Below are 18,331 nucleotides of genomic sequence, written 5' to 3' on the forward strand. Positions count from 1 at the left end.
TACAACCGCGGAGAGACGCTCAAGTTGAGTACTTGGCATCGCAGAAAGCCAAGTGTTTCCAAGGGCTGGCGGTGCCGGTCGCGGGTGCATGCCCGCCAGATGAGGCTCGGGGATCCCAGCCTCTCCCACCCCGTGCCTCGACTCTCCCACCCCGCGCCTCGAGGCCGCCGGGCACCCGAACAAAGTTTGCAGAGCCGAGGGTAGCGAGGGACCCGGGTACCTCTAGCGTCCTCTGCACCTCGTACCGAGCGTCCCGGCAGCGGTGGCGGCTTTCGGGTCTGTGCAGCTTACACGGCTCACGGCTTCTGCCCGCCGGCCTCGCGCGCCTCCCGCTCCCCGCGCGCCGCCGCCCTCTTCCGAGGGCGGGCCCGCGGCGAGGACGCGCGTGAGTTCCGGGCACTGCGCGTGCGCGCTGCGGCGCAGGCGGGGCGTCTCGGCCCCGGTGCCTGCTCACCTGGACGCGCTTGCAGACTCTCTTGGGGCGATGTCCTCCAATCCCGCTTCTGGGTTGGAGTTCGAGGGTTCAGTTCAAATGCCGAGAGGTAACTGCAGAAAAACAAGGAATAAAAGGTGTGAGCGTCTGAGCGGGTGACTCATTACCACCTCTCAGCCACCCCCGCCTCCTCCACTGCGCGAGTCAGCCCCGGGTGCGGACACGCACGCACAAGGACGAAGGCCAACTCACTCCATTGAGACAGGGTCTCACTATAAAGACCAGGCTGGCCTTGAACACACAGAGATCCTTCCCGCCTGCACCTCTGCCTCCCTAGTGCTGGGATTAAAGGCGTGCACCACCACGCCCCCAACTAACTCTTCAGGGTGAATTTTGACGGACAGGTGCCAGCACCGGGAAACTCCAAAGTAGGTAAAGCTTCCCAAACCGCTGACACCACACTGACACACTGACAGTGCCCAACCATGCTCCTATGTACTACCAGGGCCGATACGTGGATCCCTTGAGGTTTATTTGCTCTTATTCTGGAGGGTCTTTTCTCTCTCTCTTAGGTCTTCCCACCTGTAATGAGTAGATGCAAACTGACATTTTGTTTGTTTGTTTGAGGCAGGGTTTCTCTGTTGTTTTGGAGCCTGTTCTGGAACTAGCTCTTCTAGACCAGGCTGACCTTGAACTCACAGAGGTCTGTCTGCCTCTGCCTGGGGAGTACTGGGATTTAAGGCATGCGCCACCACCGCCGGGGGGCAAACTGACTTTCTTTAGAACCACCCTGCTCTCCTCTTGCCAGCAAAACTTGAGGCGGAGTGGGTGGGACAGGGGAGGTAGGAAAGACTTCCTCCAGCTTCTAGCAGTGAGTCAGACTCCAGAAGTCCTGACTTGGTGCCGGTCTGTGCTTACCAGAGCCATGTCCTCACTGTAACAAATAGTTGGCTGAAGTCAAACTAGTAGTCATGGATTTGTGTGGGGAGGGGGCAGAGGTGGAGCACCCTGCACGTGGGAGTTTACAGCTTCTGACATCCCTTAAGCAAAAGCTTGTACTTTTTATTTTGGTTTTTGTTTGTTTTGTTTTTTAATTTCTCTTTTAATGAGATACCAATCAGCATTGGCCAACTGGATTCAGAGTCATTTTGTGGGTGCTGGAATATCTGTAAGTTTTGTCTGCTTCCCAGCAAAAATGTAACACCAAAGGCATTTTAGTGATAATCCAGAGAGAGCTAGAACAGCCTAGACTGAAGAGATTTGATGCCATAAAAAGCATTAGCGCTCTAAAGTTAGGCAAAATTAAGCTTTTAATGTAAGAACTAAAGTAGAGTAAGATTAGGCTAAAGCACTGAGTTCAAACTATGCCTGGGAAAGACATCTTTGTGGCACTATATTCCCGCAATCCGCCTAGTGACTTTTTTTTACATGTCGGTGTAAAAATAGTCTCTAATAGAAGCGATTGCATGCTGATTTAATTTCTGCAACTCTACAGTACTGGGTCTCAACTTTCCTCAATCTGCGGGCCCCTTAGTACAGTTCCTCATGCTGTGGTGACCCCAACCATAACGTTATTTTCATTGCTGCTTCATAGCTGTGATTTTGCTACTGTTATGAATTGTAGGCCCATATTTCTGTATAGCACAAGAGCCATAAGCCCGGTCTGAGGCGGTCACGAACTCTGCAGACAAGCTGTCTCTGTTTAACAATAGCCAGGATGTGCTGCTCCTAGTTTCTTTTGTTATAAATGTAGATTACCTGAGAAGAGATGTTGGCTGAAGCTGATGACTTAAGAGTTAGGAGTTTTGATGCTTCCTCCCTTTGTAATTTGGTGGATGTCTTATAGAGATGCTAATTCATGGCCTACCTGACTGCTAGCATACAGGTAGATGTGGAAGTGACTTGAGCCCATGCACCTGATTGCCTAGGAAACAGCCAAATGTGTTTTCCTGCTCATTTTATGTGATGATATATAAGGTGTTTGGATAATAAAAGAGAGATGTTCGAGAGAGATCTTGCCCTTCCATGATGACCGTGTAAGCTGCGTCTGATTATTCCTCGCGACTCTGTTCCAGTGCAGTTAGGAACTTTGTGTTGGACCCACACGGCCCCCAACAATGAGTTGTAATGTAAATATCTGATATGCAGGATATCTGAAATGAGACCGATGGGAAAGGTCGTTTTGAAAGACCCCCAGTGCTGGGGAGACTCTCACTCAAGTCTCGGGATAACAGCCCCCCCAGTAACTCACGAGAGACCGTCCTTGCTGCAATCACACGAGGCTTTAATTGATGAGATGAGACGGGAACCAGTGCACTGGGGCCGAGACTCATAACCCACGCAGGGGAAGAGTTCGACCCCGAGTGACCGGGGAACCGATTTTTAAGGGAAGAAACCACAGCCCAGTGATCCGGAATTGGCAGGGAGGGTGTCACAGAAAATTCCGAAAATACCAGTGAAGATTATAAGGGGGCAACTCCCTGCCTCTTAGGACCACTTCCAAGGTCATAATCAGCTAGTTCCTAAAACACAATACAATGACAATCACAAGGGGGAAACTCCGTTTCTCAAGATTATTCTCAAGATTACAATCTAACTTTATCTTCAGCTAGTTCCTGAAACACAGTCACTAAACTGGCTACTGTTAGATTCCTGATTCTTCTCTTCCTGGTTAGATTTTTGGCTATTTTCTTCCTGCTGGGGAGGTCTGGATTTACCCAGGTCTTTCAGTTTGACACCCGTCCTCCAAGGACCATGAGCCACAGGTCTCTGCTCCGTGTTCTCCAGTCAATTCATGACTCAGCACCAACACATTCCTCTTTAAATTCCAGTCATTTTTGTTTGTTGGGTTTTTGCTTTCATTATTATTTGCATGTGTGAGTAAGCTCTAGGTGGTGACAAGGAGCAGGGCATTTTCTGTGAGCTACGGGATATAAGCCTTCCAGGAAAAGTCATGTCCGAACCCAAGAGGAGGGAGGCAGGCACCTATGTTCTTTTGTTTTGGTGTTGTTTTTCTTTTGTTTTTGTTTTAGGAGACAGGGTTTCTCTGTGTAATAGCCCTAGCTGCCTTGAAACTCAGAAACTCACTCTGTAGACCAGGCTGGCCTTGAACTCACAGAGACCCATCCGCCTCTGCCTCCTGAGTGCTGGGATTAAAGGCATGCGCCACCATGGCCTGGCACACCTGTGAACAGAGATCCTGCTTTGTGTAGTGTGTGGTGTCACCTAGAGTTAAGTAGAAAGAATCATTGTAATAATTTCTCTGTAGAGCATAGGAACATAAAAAACTTATTTATAGTACTAATGATTGAACCTAAGGCCCTTGTGCGAGGGAGGCAAGCACTGTACCAACTGAACTGCATCTCCCAGCCTGGTAACTTCACATTTATTTATTTGATCTCTATGGGTGTTTTGCTTACATGTTTGTTTGTGCACCACATGGGTGCCTGGTGCCTGCAGAGGACCTAGACAAGGGCAGTCGATTCCCGAGAACTCGAGTTACAGGTGTTTGTGAGACATATGGGTGCTGGATGTTGAACCCAGGTTCTCTTGAGAAACAGTGCTCGTTGCTTTCTCTCCAGCCCCAAAGGAACCTGCCTCTGCCTTCCCAGTGCTAGGGTTTACGGCCTGTGTCACAAAGCCTGGGTCACTTCAATTGAAATAGTTCCATGTAGCAAATGGACTGGCACTCTCTAGACTATAAATATGTGTTTATTGATGTCAGTTACTACAAGAGTCCAGGTTGTGGGGACCCAGCCAAGGTTTGGGTTCCCCTGGTCACAACCACTTCAGTAGTACTTTGGAGCAGCGCATTGTCTTCAGAGTGAGATCCGGCTAGATGGAGCAGAGACACAAGACTTCTACTCTGATTCCATCCTGATGTCTTCCTTCCCCCAAAACAGTCTTAGTTGCTTGTGTAATGGTAAAAGTAAAATGCTGCAGCTCCCTGAGCGGCTGCAGCTGCAGCAGGCCATGAGACCACGCTGCAGGTCTCTGAGTTGGGGCAGACAGCGGCCCCACAGCAGCAGCAGGGACAGTCTAATTCCCACATGCAGTGGGAGAGAGACAGAGACATGGATAGGCATGCCAGGCAGAGTGGGGTTGGATATTTATTTACTGGGTTAGGGAAGGGAAGGGGGAGAAGAAGAGGAAAGGGGGGGAAAGGGAGGGGAAGAAGCTGCGGTAAGGTAAAACTAACCTGTCTTACGAAGATCTAAACACAGCTCATGTTCCCTATTAGTGGGTGAACAATCCAACTGTTGGTGAGTTCTGTTTCACGATAGAAGAGCTGACATCTAAGGATCAAAAAGCAATGTCACTATGAACGCTTAGCCACCACAAAAGGAAAGAACTCAGGCTGGAAGCTGAAGATCAGCCTGCTTCAGCAGACGGGGGAGAGGGGGAGTGGGCATGGCTTGGCTCAGCAGTTAATCTGTTCTTCCAGAAGATCCCAATTTGGTCCTAGCATCTACATTGGATGGCTTACAACTGCCTGAAATTACAGCTGCATGGGATTCGATGCCCAACTTCAATGCCCTCTCCTGAACGGTTCAGGCACCCAAACACCCACGTGCTCGAGGACACACACACTAATTCTTTTTTTAATTAAAAAAGAATGCTTGCACCTTCTATTTATGTCCCTGCCTCTGGTTGACAAATTGGCACAGCTTCGATGTCATCTGTGAGACAGGAACAGCAGCAGTACTCAGGACTCTCAGTCTACAAAGTCTGACTTGGGGGTGCCATTAGGTCTTGTGCTGTGAATACAGATTATATGGTACTAATTACTATAAAGATGCAAATCCCCCAAGTTTCACAAGTACAGTGATGACCAGGCACCTGGGAAAGTAGTCTAATGAGTGTAGAAAAACAAAAGAATTACCAGAGCTACAGTCTCAAGACACATGTCACGTAGACAGAAGTTTGCCTAAGGCTTGTTACACCATAAGATGTAAGACAGCAACTGTATACCTTTCATAGAGATTAAATAGGTTTTATTATATATAAAAATGCTTGGAGGGGCTGGAGAGATGGCTCAGCAGTTAAGAGCATTGCCTGCTCTTCCAAAGGTCCTGAGTTCAATTCCCAGCAACCACATGGTGGCTCACAACCATCTGTAATGAGACCTGCAGGAAGAATACTGTATATATAATAAACAAATAAATATTTTCAAAAATGCTTTGAAAAATCCATTTTTCTAGTAATAAAGGAACATTACCTAAGATAAAAAGGAAAATAGGGGGCTGGAGAGATGGCTCAGTGGTTAAGAGCATTGCCTGCTCTTCCAAAGGTCCTGAGTTCAATTCCCAGCAACCACATGGTGGCTCACAACCATCTGTAATGGGGTCTGGTGCCCTCTTCTGGCCTTCAGGCATACACGCAGAAAGAATATTGTACACATAATAAATAAATAAATAAATAAAAAAAAAAAAGGAAAATAGGAAAAAATACTACCGTCATTAATGACATAATGACTAGCATATGAATGTCTTTACTTTCTCCTCTTCTGTTTTTTTTTGTTGTTGTTGTTGTTGCTGTTGTTGTTTTGTTTTGTTTTTCTTGAGACAGGTCTCACTATGTAGCTCTGGCTTGTTGTAAGAAGGTGGACCATCTCAGCTAGCCACTTGGAATTCCTAAAACACTCACTGTCCTGGAACTCACAGAGGTTCTTCTGCCTCTGCCTCCCAAGTGCTGGATTTAAATGCATGCCTCACCGCACCCAGCAAACTAATGTCTCTGGGAATCTGGGACTTGAACCCGGGATCCTCAGCTTCCCAGGTCATTAGGTCACTGGCTCACCAAGCCTTTCCCTACTTGAGATTTTCTGTTGTCTTAGTTACAATCCTGCCATACAGCACTCTCTACCTTTCAAGCTTCTTGAGGTAGGCAGTAGGAGAGACATTACAACATACCTAGAATAACGAGGTCATTTAACATCTGTCCCTACTCTCTGGCCTTAATTCAATGCTAGGGCTATGGTGATAATGCAGGATTCCAAAATAAACAGCATCCTTGAAAAAATTCACATTTGCTTTAGTATCTCTGTGTTTCAGGTCGTAGTGTGCCCTGTGTGACCCTGAGTGATTTTAACCTGCTCTGAATTATGCCATACAGCTGGGTGGTGGTGGCGCACGCCTTTAATCCCAGCCAGAGGCAGGCATATCTCTGTGAGTTCAAGGCCACCATGGTCTACAGAGTGAGTTCCAGGACAGTCAGGGCTACACAGAGAAACCCTGTATCAAAAAAAAAAAAAAAAGAAAGAAAAAGAAAAAGAATTATACCACACAAGTGTACCTATCCTTGTTCTTGCTTGGCTACAGCTAAATTATCAAAGGTTCCAAGGGAAGGGAAGACACTTGTGGTTTTGCATATTTTTTCCCACTTAATCTTTGCTAAACCCAGCCACACTTCAGATTCAGAGAGTGGAGAATCTGGGCTAAGGTTATAGTATTAGTAAACAGTGAACAAGGGAACTGGAGATGGATGGTAACAAAGGCTAGCTATCCAGATCAGATCAAACCAGCAGCAAACAAGCTCAGGTTTATTGGTGCAGCTCTCTGGAAAGGTTCACCAGTCCCAAGGCTCTGGGCCAGAGAAGTCAGCATGTTTCCCAAGATGGACAGTTCTTATAGTCTTGGGAAAGAGGACAGACATGTCCTGGTTCAAGTGCTAGTGGGTGTTCGGGAGCAGGGCTGTTTCCACCCAGAACTCAGTTTTGGTGCCATTCAGGTAAGGAGGGCTTTACAAAGTAGGCAGGGTTGTACCAAGAGTCTTTTCTGTCCTGAGCGGTCCCAGCCTAAACTAACACCTAGAACTTGAGAGTAGATGAAGAAGAATCGAGTTCAAGGCCAGCTTCAGCACAAGTCTGAGGGCCCAAAGAATGCACCTCTAAAAGAAACAAAAGCAAGCAAAGATTATTGCTCAGTTAATTCTAATACACCAGATAAAGAAGAAAACATCTACCAACAGTCAGTAGTGTACAGTACTCCCTGTCCTCCTGTTATTTGCTGTATAAACTCTTCATTTAAACACCAGTGCTAGGGCTAGAGAGGTAGATTAGCAGCTAAGAGCGCGTTTTCCTTGCACGTTTTCCCAGCACCCGAATAGTGGCTCACAATCATCCATAACTCCATTCCAGATCTGACATCCTCTCCTGACTCCACTGGCACCAGGCACACAGTGCACATATACACAGGCAAGACAAACATACACACAAAATAATATAAGATGAATCTAAAATTTTTAATCATTTTTTTAAAAGGGGGATTGAAAAACTCAGATGCCTGCCTCAAAGAACCTACAGTGGTAATGTAAGAATACCAGAAATTGGCAGGGTGGTGGTGTCTCACACTTTTAATCACAGCACTTGGGAGGCAGAGGCAGGTGAATGAATTTAGAGTTCAAAGTCAGCTTGGTCTACAGAGCGAGTGTCAGGACAAGCTCCAAATCCACACAGAGAAACCCTGTCTTGAAAAACAAAAACAAACAAAAAAGAATACCAGAAAAGATGAGACAGGCCAGGCGATGGTGGCGCACGCCTTTAATCCCAGCACTCGGGAGGCAGAGGCAGGTGATCTCTGTTGTGAGTTCGCGACCAGCCTGGTCCACAGAGCTAGTTCCAGGACAGGCTCCAAAGCCACAGAGAAACCCTGTCTCAAAAAACCAAAAAAAAAAAAAAAAAAAAAAGATGAGAGACAGATTTCCTTTTTTGGGTGGGGGGGTGGCGATGAAGGTGTTATTATGCACTCCTGGCTGTCCTGGAACTTGTCATGTAGACCAGGCTGTCCTTTTGCCTGCCTCTGCCTCTCTAGTGCTGAGGAGTAAAGGTGTGCACACCCTACCCCACCAGAGACACCCTTTTAAAGACACCTAAGATAATTAATGGTGCTTTACATGATTTCCTAAAACAGCAGACAAGGAAAAACCCAGATTTGCTCAAGAGAAGCAGATGCACATGTCAGCTCTGGAGACTCCCCTTTGGGTATGAAATACGATCTGTATCATCTTAAACTGCTGAATATGTAAATGAAGGACATGAGTGGTAGGGTTGCAGAGGTTTGGGGATGATTCCACGGCACCTACTGTGCTGCTCAGCTGCTCTTTCCTAAACACTAGCACATTTGTTCCAGGAAGCCTCCAGTGCTTCTCAGACAGGCCCAAGATGCACACTTCCTTGTAAACAGATCCTCGGTGCAAAGCCCGGAGGCCTTGTCTGACTACACACTGGATGCTAATTAGGGGTATCACCTTTCATCACAGGGCCTCTGTGCTTCCGGCCTCTTCAGCCACCCCATCTTGTTACAGGCGCTGGAAAGCCAATGCTCCACCTCCACCGGTTTCCATGGAGATGCAACAGTTTACTTTTTTCTTCCCAAGTCTAAGCCATAGTTATTTTTAACCGGAAAACTCTGAGCCAGGTCACAGCTGGGATCTGGATGATGCAATGACGTCTATAGCTACCCTTCTCTCCCACAAACGCCTTCTTTTCTGCAGTTGTTGGGGGCGGAGGCGCTCCTGGGAGACTTTGAAAAGCTGTTTTTGCTTTGGGTCATGAAGTTAAAACCCATACCTTGACTTAGAGCTGGCAGGCATCCTCAATCTGAAGCTCTGCATGACCAGATCCCGGCAAAGATGTTCTTGTTGGGGGTGGGAAGCAGATGAAGCTGACGTTGCTTAGCTATCTGTGGCTGAATGGGTCTGGCAGCTTGCCTTGGTGAAGATGAGGCTTGTAATGGGGACAAAGGTAGAAAGAGGTGGAGAAGCTAGTGCTTGCCTCTCCAGTACAAGCCTCAGGATAGCTTGCTATCTACCCTATCTTACTGTCAAAACCTGGTCAGTCCACCCATCACCAAGTTCCTTCATTCCCTGGAGCTGGACTTATCAAGGACTTTCTGAATGTTTCAATCCCTTTTGATAGGTTATTTTGTTTTGTTTTCAGGGTTGGTGCAAACTATTTACCTGGAAACTACTTATTTCACTCTTAGAACTCTCTAAGATTATTACAAAAGACTACAACAGAAACAGAGTTCGGAGCAGGCCTGTCAGTTTGCACACAAGTGAGACTCATTGCACACATTGACTTCTACTGCCCACAATGCATCATTGCTTTATCTCTTAAAATACTTTCTGATGTTGTTGTTTTAAAGCATTTCCTAAATGAAGACTGGTAATAGGAAGCAAATCAATAGTTTTCTGTTGTTTAGTAAGAAAACTGATTACTCAGAAATGGGGAAGAATGCACTCAACACAATCCTCCAAGGAGAAACATTAGACATGTCATGAGCTGGAACTTGGCTGTCGGCCTGCCATAGATGATGGATGGCATTTCAGTGTTTGAAGAAAGGGTTGGTTTAAATGTGTGTACATGTTCATGTGTGCACAAGAGCATGCAGAGACCAGTGTCTTCACCTTGTTTTTTTGCTCTCCACCCTATTTTTTTGAGACAGTCTCTCATTTAAGCTGAAGATCACCCATTTGGCTAAATCCATTGGCCAGCAAGCCCTTGCACCCCCACATCCTCTGCCTTCCCAGCACCAAGATTACAGGCTCATGTGACTACTGATTTATGTGGATGCTGGAGATCCAAACTCAGATCCTCATCCATGCAAGCACTTTACCAAATCAGTCATCTCCCCAATCTTCATGTGTCGGTTTTTTCTTTTCCTTTTTTTTTTGGGGGGGGATGGAGTTTTATGTAGCTCAGGCTGGCCTTTAACTGCATATAAAGCTCAAGATTGACCTTGAAATCACATGTATGCACCACCACCCCAGTTATGCTGGGACCTGAATTCCGCAGATTCATGCAGGCTAGGCAAACAGTCCACCAAGCTGTCTTCAGCCCTAATGCATCTTCTCACACTTCCTAAAATGCTGATTTTGTTCCCTGTTAACTATGGACTAAGGCAAATCAGTAAGTCAAGACCTTTTACCATGGAAGGTCCTGACTAATACAAACAGAAAAATTTTGCCTGATAAAGGATGCAAGATTAATTCAACCTGGCCGGGCGGTGGTGGCGCACGCCTTTAATCCCAGCACTCGGGAGGCAGAGGCAGGTGGATCTCTGTGAGTTCAAGACCAGCCTGGTCTACAAGAGCTAGTTCCAGGACAGGAACCAAAAACTACCGAGAAACCCTGTCTCGAAAAACCAAAAAAAAAAAAAAAGATTAATTCAACCTAACAATGAGTCTGACGCCAAAGAAATCTACCACCTGTACTCTGAAGTAGAAAATCAAGTACATTAGACTCAATTATTTGGCCCTAAAGGACACGGGACACGTGTAGGCTGACAAACCAGTTTTTAAATACAAGCCCAGTTTAGTGACCTTCAAGGCTTCATCTGTTGGGGTTTTTTTTTTTTTTTTTTTTTTTTGTATCAGGTTTTAAAGCTTTTAGGAATCACTGTATTCTTAGATGTATTTCACTCCTATTCTGAATAGGAAAGAGGCCTAGAAACATAATGCTTGTGTAACAAGAAACTCATCATGAGGAAGTAATTTTAATGTTTTAATGTTAGATGCAAAGCATTCATCTTTCCTGCAAATATCTATGTCACTGAGTGGGATGCTTGGTCCATAAAAATCAATGGGCAGTTAGTACACTTCCACCGCAGAACATCTAACACTGGAAGCCCAGACAACGAAGAGCTTCCTTGCCATTAGACAGAGAAGCTGGCTATGAAAACCAAGTTAGCCTTACAGTTGCACAATCCTGCCCCTGCCTCCTGAGTGCTGGATTACAGCTATCACTGCACTTTTCTCTCTCATCTCCTGCCGCCCTCTCTCTTTCAAGACAGAGTGTTTCTGTGTGGCCCTGGCTGGTCTGGAATTTGCTCTGTAGACCAGGCTGGCCTTGAATCCAGAGATCTGCCTGCCTCTGCCTACAGAGTGCTGGGATTAAAGGCTTGCACCATCACTGCCAGGCATCTTCACTCTTGTATCTCATTCCCCAACTAATTTCTATGTTCGAATGACTATCCAGGCTGTTTTGATTCTACTTTAGTTAAGATCCTATTCAATTTGCTTAACATTTCAAAGAGCTGGTGTTCCACAAAAGAAAAAACAAAACAAAGCAAAAAAAAAAAAAAAAAACAAAAAAAAAAAAAAAAAACTTTTTGCTAGGTCACAGACATGACAGTGTACTGTTATACCAAAAATGGTTCTTTTGAAGTGATCTGATAGAGGCTGTCTACCTGTGGCTAAGTACAACAGACAGGAAAACAACATGTACAGATTAGCAATTCAAACATAAAAAGCCATGCCCATCACAACTGTACAACTGGCTTTCGTGTATTTTGTGTACATAGTATGTATCTTGAAGGTATTCCCAAAGGCGTCCTTTAAAATGGATGAGCAGGTGCAGTGGATCACAAATGTGATCCCAGTCAGTATTTGGGAGGCAGAAGCAGGGGGATTGAAACGTAGGAGAATAAACTCTTTCTGAACTGATGAGGGATGGGAGAAACCTCTATCTGTAGCTGGCTTTCAGCAAACCCTATGTGGATGCAGAGAAGCATGCTGTTAATGAAAAGTCTCTTGCTGGTACTAGGTAGCTTTGTCTAGGTGTTAAGAATATAGATGGTGCCAAGCAGTGGTGGTGCAGGCCTTTAATCCCAGCACTTGGGAGGGAGAGGAAGGCAGATTTCAGTGAGTTCAAGGCCAGCCTGGTCTACAAAGTGAGTTCCAGGACAGCCAGGGCTGTTACACAGAGAAACCCCATCTCAACCAAAAAGGAAAAAAAAAAGAATATAGATGAAAATAAAGACAGCTGTATCAAATTCAGCAAGTGCTTTTCTAAAATGAAAAGGATAATGTAGTGACTCTTCTTAAAGGACTCCCAGGCTGGAATGTAACACTTGCCAGGCAAGAGCATGGCCTGCTCAACTTCCAGTTCTTTGAGGGGGGAAACAGTCACTGGGCATGGGCAGGAGGCACACACCTATAATCCCAGCACCTGAGAGACTGAGGCAAAAGGATTACAAGTTTGAGACTGCCTGCACTACACAGTAAAGACCACGTCTCCAAAGGAAAAACAGCAAATACTTTAGCTGGGCGTGGTGGTGCATACCTTTAATCCCAGCACTCAAAAGACAGAGACAGGCGGATCTCTGTGGGTTCAAGGCCAGCCTGGTCTACAGAGTTAGTTGCAGGACAGCCAAAGATATGCAGAGAAACCACGTCTGGAAAAAACAAAACCAACCAACCAACCAAAACCCCCAAATAACTCCCAAAGCAATCAAGCAAACAATTCCTTACTCAAAATATGGCTAGACCTTTGAGAAATTTCAGAACACAAAGTTGCACTCATCAAAGCAACAGTAACCCTACTTCCTAAAGTCTAGTCTGTGAGGATAGTTTTCTCTTCCCATTGCTATTTCCCACCATGTCTACTAATCCCCAAGCACTTATCAGCATGTAGTTGTTTCCCAGGTTTCAGTCTGTCCTACCATCCTCCAGTTCGGGACGGCCACAGCTGCCCCTTGTGTCCTAGCCAGATCTCTCGGCCGTTTTCCTTACTCCCACTGCCACCTACACATCATCCTCCACCCCTCCCTCCGTCTACAGCAGTTCCCCACTTCCATCGGTCATTTCCCCACCTCCTTTTGATTTTCATCTCTGCCTCAAAAGCCCTCTTCTCCTAGGAAGCTTTCCTTAATCAAGATTAAAACCCTTCACACCACAGATACAACAGCATTGAAGTCTAACGTATGCAGAAATCGCAGACCAATGGTTAACTTTCACGGTGGGATGGAATCTGTTTATAACCAACCAGAGTTGGTGGTGACAAAATGCATTTTCTAAGAATGCCTACTAAAGAAAGGAAACCATGTCCACAAGTTATCCTTTCTTTTTTTTTTTTTTTTTTTTGGTTTTTCGAGACAGGGTTTCTCTGTGGTTTTGGAGCCTGTCCTGGAACTAGCTCTTGTAGACCAGGCTGGTCTCGAACTCACAGAGATCCGCCTGCCTCTGCCTCCCGAGTGCTATCCTTTCTTTTTAATTAAATTTTTTTCAAATATCTTGTTCATTATTTCTCCTCCTCCAACTACCCCATATCATGCCAACCTCTGTACCCACCCAATTTCATGTTCTCTTCTTCCTTTCAAAAAAAAAAAAAAGAAAAAAGAAAAGAAAAGCAAAACAGTAAGACAAAAAGTTGTCCTTTTTTTTTTTTTTTTTTTGGTTTTTCGAGACAGGGTTTCTCTGTGGTTTTGGAGCCTGTCCTGGAACTAGCTCTTGTAGACCAGGCTGGTCTCGAACTCACAGAGATCCGCCTGCCTCTGCCTCCCGAGTTGTTGGACTACTCTCAGATCTAGTGTTCTTCTCTGTCCAGCAGAAAGTTTAGCCAGTAAAAGTGCTGGCTGCATCAGCCTGACAACCTGAGTTTGATCCTTCAAACTCACGGTGGGAGGAAAGAACTGACACAGAAGAGTGGTTGTCTGACTCCACATGCACACGTGTGACACAGCCGTGCCGCCTGTCTGCCCATTATCAATTTTTAAAAACATACTGTTCTCTTATTCTCTAGATACCCATTAGCAAGCTGCAAACACATTTGTATTAGATAAAAGTCTGAGCACGTACTTCCAGCAAAACACTGGATCCTTACTGGTATCTGAATGTTAAAGGAGAGAATTAGCTACTGGAGGTGACCCGTGCAGACTCTAAAGCTATGCCCACCTGCAGACATGAGATAACCACGACCAGGAGTTTGGCTTCTTATTTTGCTGAAGGCTTGAGGACCACGTTTCAGATGTGGTGGAACTACTCATCCTCACAGCTAGTGAGTCTCGTATGAAGCGGCTTTACTTGTGTTTGAAAAGCAGCTTTTATTGCAGGCTAGCTGTTTGCCTCTGAGAGATTAGGGTTCAGGTCTCAACTGAAGCAAAGCTGGGTGAGTTGCATCATCTCTATCCTCATGGGCCTAGTATTTTGGAAACCCAGGGTAACAAGGTGAGACCAGGACACAGGACACACGTGTAAGCAGAGACAGTGAAGCATGTTGAGGTGGGCATCCAACAACCAAAATGTGCTTTTAGTTACCAGAATATCTGACACACCCACAAATTAAATAGCAAAACATTTTAATCCATTAATTCTAAAAATAACAGAGACATTTTATATCCGGTGCCACCTCCTCAAGAGTCTACTGCAGATCAGACAGCCAGACTGCAAAGTACAAAGCCAGACATTAAAGTTAAAAATGCAGCCTGAGACAGACCATCATGGGGGAGATTTTCCACCTCTTCAGCTCATAAACTAAGATGTCAGCTTAAAAAAGAAAAGGCTTTCCTGTGCTTTAAAAACCCTCCTCTTCATTTAAAATCTGTCTGCAAAGCCGGGCGATGGTGGCGCACGCCTTTAATCCCAGCACTTGGGAGGCAGAGGCAGGTGGATCTCTGTGAGTTCGAGACCAGCCTGGTCTACAAGAGCTAGTTCCAGGACAGGCTCCAAAACCACAGAGAAACCCTGTCTCGAAAAACCAAAAAAAAAAAAAAAAAAAAAAAAAACAAAAATCTGTCTGCAAGATGGGAAGCCAGAGTTAGCGAGCTCCGCTCTCAAGTGCAAGGGATCCGCACTGGACCCCTGGGATGAAATGCTGTGGCTTGGTTCTACTTTCACCAAAGCCAGGATGTGAGGTACTATGGTTCTTGTTTGAGTTGCAAGAGGTGCTAGGAATGAATGCCCACTCGTGTTTAAGAATAAGTTGGCAAGCACACACTCTGCATCACTATCCCACAACAGGAGCACTTTACAGCAGGGCAGAGAAGAAAGAAATCGACGCACTTGGAGTCCCTGTGTCTTCCTTCTTTTCACAATAAGAATCCAACTCAAACACAAGTCTCCAGAATGTGTACACTGTCCTGTGACCCGCCACGTTCCAAACTTCGAGACTCAGGCTTTAGTGATGTATCCTTCTCGGATGAGGAAGTCATAGATTTTCCGGGTTTTGTTCACATCTATCTTGATGAGTGCTCGTGCCTGTGCCAGTCTCAAGCCTCCTTGCTTGTTACACTCATTCAACAGAGCAGACTTATACTCTAAATAGGCTCCAGGTACCAGCCTCACCACCTGACAGAGCTGTAAGACACGACAAATTTAATAAATGTTAACATCTGTCATTCTCACAATTTAATTCAGAAGGTATGGCAACCCCAAAAGAAAAAAGGGGGTGGGGCTGGAGAGATGGTTGGGCAGATAAAGGCATTTGTCACCAAGACTTGACAACTTAAGTTTGATCCCTGGGACCAACATGGTGAAAAGAGAAAACCATGTCCTGGAACTAGCTCTTGTAGACCAGATTGGCTTCGAACTCACAAAGATCCGCCTGCCTCTGCCTCCCAAACTGGGATTAAAGGCGTGCACTGCCTGGCAAGAAAAGCAACTTCTTCAAATTGTCTCCTGACCTCCGTATCATGCTGTGGCATACATATGCCCCTCCCTTCACTCCACACACCCAAAATAAAATGTATTTGAAAAAAAGTGACATCAACCTCCAACTATTTATGGGAGCTGTTGAGTGGCTGGACCACATTCCACTTCCTCTCTTCTCTGGAGACGGACATTCAGGAAGAAAAAGGCATATGTGACATCAGCCAGGAGAGCCTTCAGCAAGTGAAGGCTGGCTCAAGGGTCTAGTTCAGATAGAGAACAAATACATGTCCCTGAGGAGGGTTAAATACCTGGAGTTGTCACTCAGCATCATATTGACATAGTCAGGGAAATAACCCAGAGTACAGCGGGGCATTGAGGGGTGGTGGGATCTCAGGGGCCTGGATTCCTAAGTAGAAATCACACTGTTGCCACTGGCAGAAGAGAGCAGCCTCTGGTTTTTACATCTCCTACCACCTGCCATTGTCAGCACCAAGTAGTCTGAGTCCAGCATATGGGTAAACAGTAAAAAGATGTATGGAATTCCAGACCATTCAACACACAACACTGAGAAACTGGTCTGTGACTTTCTTCAACACACACTTCTTTCTACCCCAAGAAAGCTATTTCTTTCTGATGAATAAAAGGCTAATACAGGTCCCCACACTGTGACTTCTTAAGTGTCTGACGTGAGCGGATGCTATGAGCCAACAGATGGAGGACAGACACTGGGAACTGCAAAGGAATAAGAAGAGCTCCTCTTTTGTGATTTTGGTTTGATTTTTTTTGAGACAGGATCTCCTGTAGCCTCTGAACGCACTAGATAGCTGACAGCTGTGGATGTGCCTAAACCCCCCGATCCTCTTGCCTCCACCTCCCAAGTGTTGGGAATACATGAGAGTACCACCCAAGCAGACTTTCATTTGTTTTGAGATAGCGTTTTCACTGTATGTCCTAGGCCGACCTCACAGTCTCCCCCATCTCAGACTTTCAAGTGCTAAAATTAGAGATCTATAACCATACCTAACTAGATGTGCAGATTTAAATGCTAGAAACAGACAAAAGCAACACAGAGACAGGTCAGTGATTACAATGGCAAAGAAGGTCATGGTACTTTTTAAAATCAATGTGTTGTAGGAGTGTGTGTGTGTGTACACGTGTGTGGACACGTGTGCGCATACATCTGGGAAGCAGAGGCAAGCAAATCTCTGTTGAGTCTGAGGCAAGCAGCACTACACAGGAATTTAGTTCCAGGCCAGACAGTGTTAGAGAGTGAGACACCGCCTCAAAAGTAAAAATATGCAACTACAAGACACTGGATTATTTTCCTTATGCTTATCAACATGCCATGGAAACAATTATAAAAACATTCTAAGTGATGGTTACGTTGCTGGAATAAGTGCAGAACTGCTCAAAACAACCATCCTAATAGAAAAGTCCTATTTTCATGTAAAAGCTACTTTGGGCCTGCAAAAAGTTTCACTTACATAAAGCATCAAGTGGAGTGTCTGCCACATAAATGCTCAGTAAGTGACAGCTGCTGCTGCTATTTAACTGACACTGGTGTATGCACTTCCCTCAAAAAGGGGGAAGGTAGCTTCGAGACGAAAGAAGTTAGCTCGTTAGCTCCTCGACTTCTCAGACAAGAGCAGTGCATGTTAGACAAGTACAGTAAAATAGGTTTGATGTTGTAATGGATTTTAATGATAACTCAATGAATTAATCAGCCCCTCTTTCCTTTCCTCTGGTTCCCCTCCCTTTTATTACCTCCTTTTCTTTTTCATTGAGTTTCTCTGTACCAGGGAGGCCGGTGAGGTTCAAGGGTGGTGCACATCGTCTTCCTATAGACACAGATGCAAAAGAATAAATAGTTCACAGAGGTACAACTGTTCAAGTATAAAACAGAAAGCCTAACCCACTCCCTTAGGCTGGTTTAGCTAGCTCCTTGGTCACTGTGGTGGTCTGATTGAGAACAGCCCCCACAGGCTGATATTTAGATGATTTAAATGCTTGGTCCCCAAATGGTGGGACTATTTGGGAAGGATTAGGTGGTGTGGCCTTGACAGGTGTGGGGGGCATTCCCAGAGTGCGCTCTGCTTCCCGACCACAGGTTAAGACGACAGCCCTCAGCTGTTCCTGCTGCCATCCCGTTCATACCTTTGCTCTGGATCACAGACTCTAAATCTTTGCAACCATAAACCCAATTAAATGTTTTCACTTAGAACTTGCCTTGGCCAAGGTGTTTTACCAGAGCAATAGAAAAGTAACTAATACAGTCACCCAACATTTCATTTGAAAATAAACAATCCGTGTGCTCTTTGTTCTGTTGATTTACAAATATGGTCATGCACACCTTAATATCAACAATCACTCAGCACAGTGGAGGAACCTATCTGAGAGGAGACTCTAAACTCTGGAGCCCAGATGCTCATACAGTGTAGAAAAGTTATATTCTGTGTGTCTGGACAGCTGACGAATAGAAACAGGAATCCTGCAGGAGAGATTCACCACTCTCCAGCAGGACAAGGCAAA

The 18,331-nt window shown here is 45.5% G+C and overlaps 1 protein-coding gene across 4 annotated transcripts in view; it reads right to left on the bottom strand.

Annotated features, from left to right (window-relative positions):
• Nucleotides 1-18,331, bottom strand: part of Tada2a (transcriptional adaptor 2A) — a 79,656-nt gene that overhangs the window by 16,023 nt on the left and 45,302 nt on the right. For 2 of the 4 annotated variants that reach the window (XM_057775293.1, XM_057775292.1), the window contains 2 exons: nt 17,567-17,640; nt 14,462-15,508 (listed from right to left, as the gene is read on the bottom strand). In XM_057775293.1, coding sequence (XP_057631276.1) covers nt 15,323-15,508; nt 17,567-17,640 — 260 coding nt within the window. In that variant the 3' untranslated portion in view covers nt 14,462-15,322. Of the gene's footprint in view, nt 1-454; nt 547-14,460; nt 15,509-17,566; nt 17,641-18,331 lie in introns of those variants that run through there. The other 2 variants (XR_009057414.1, XM_057775291.1) reach the window with 2 other exon arrangements.

The sequence above is a fragment of the Chionomys nivalis genome, chromosome 7, assembly GCF_950005125.1.
Source record: "Chionomys nivalis chromosome 7, mChiNiv1.1, whole genome shotgun sequence".
NCBI lineage: Eukaryota > Metazoa > Chordata > Mammalia > Rodentia > Cricetidae > Chionomys > Chionomys nivalis.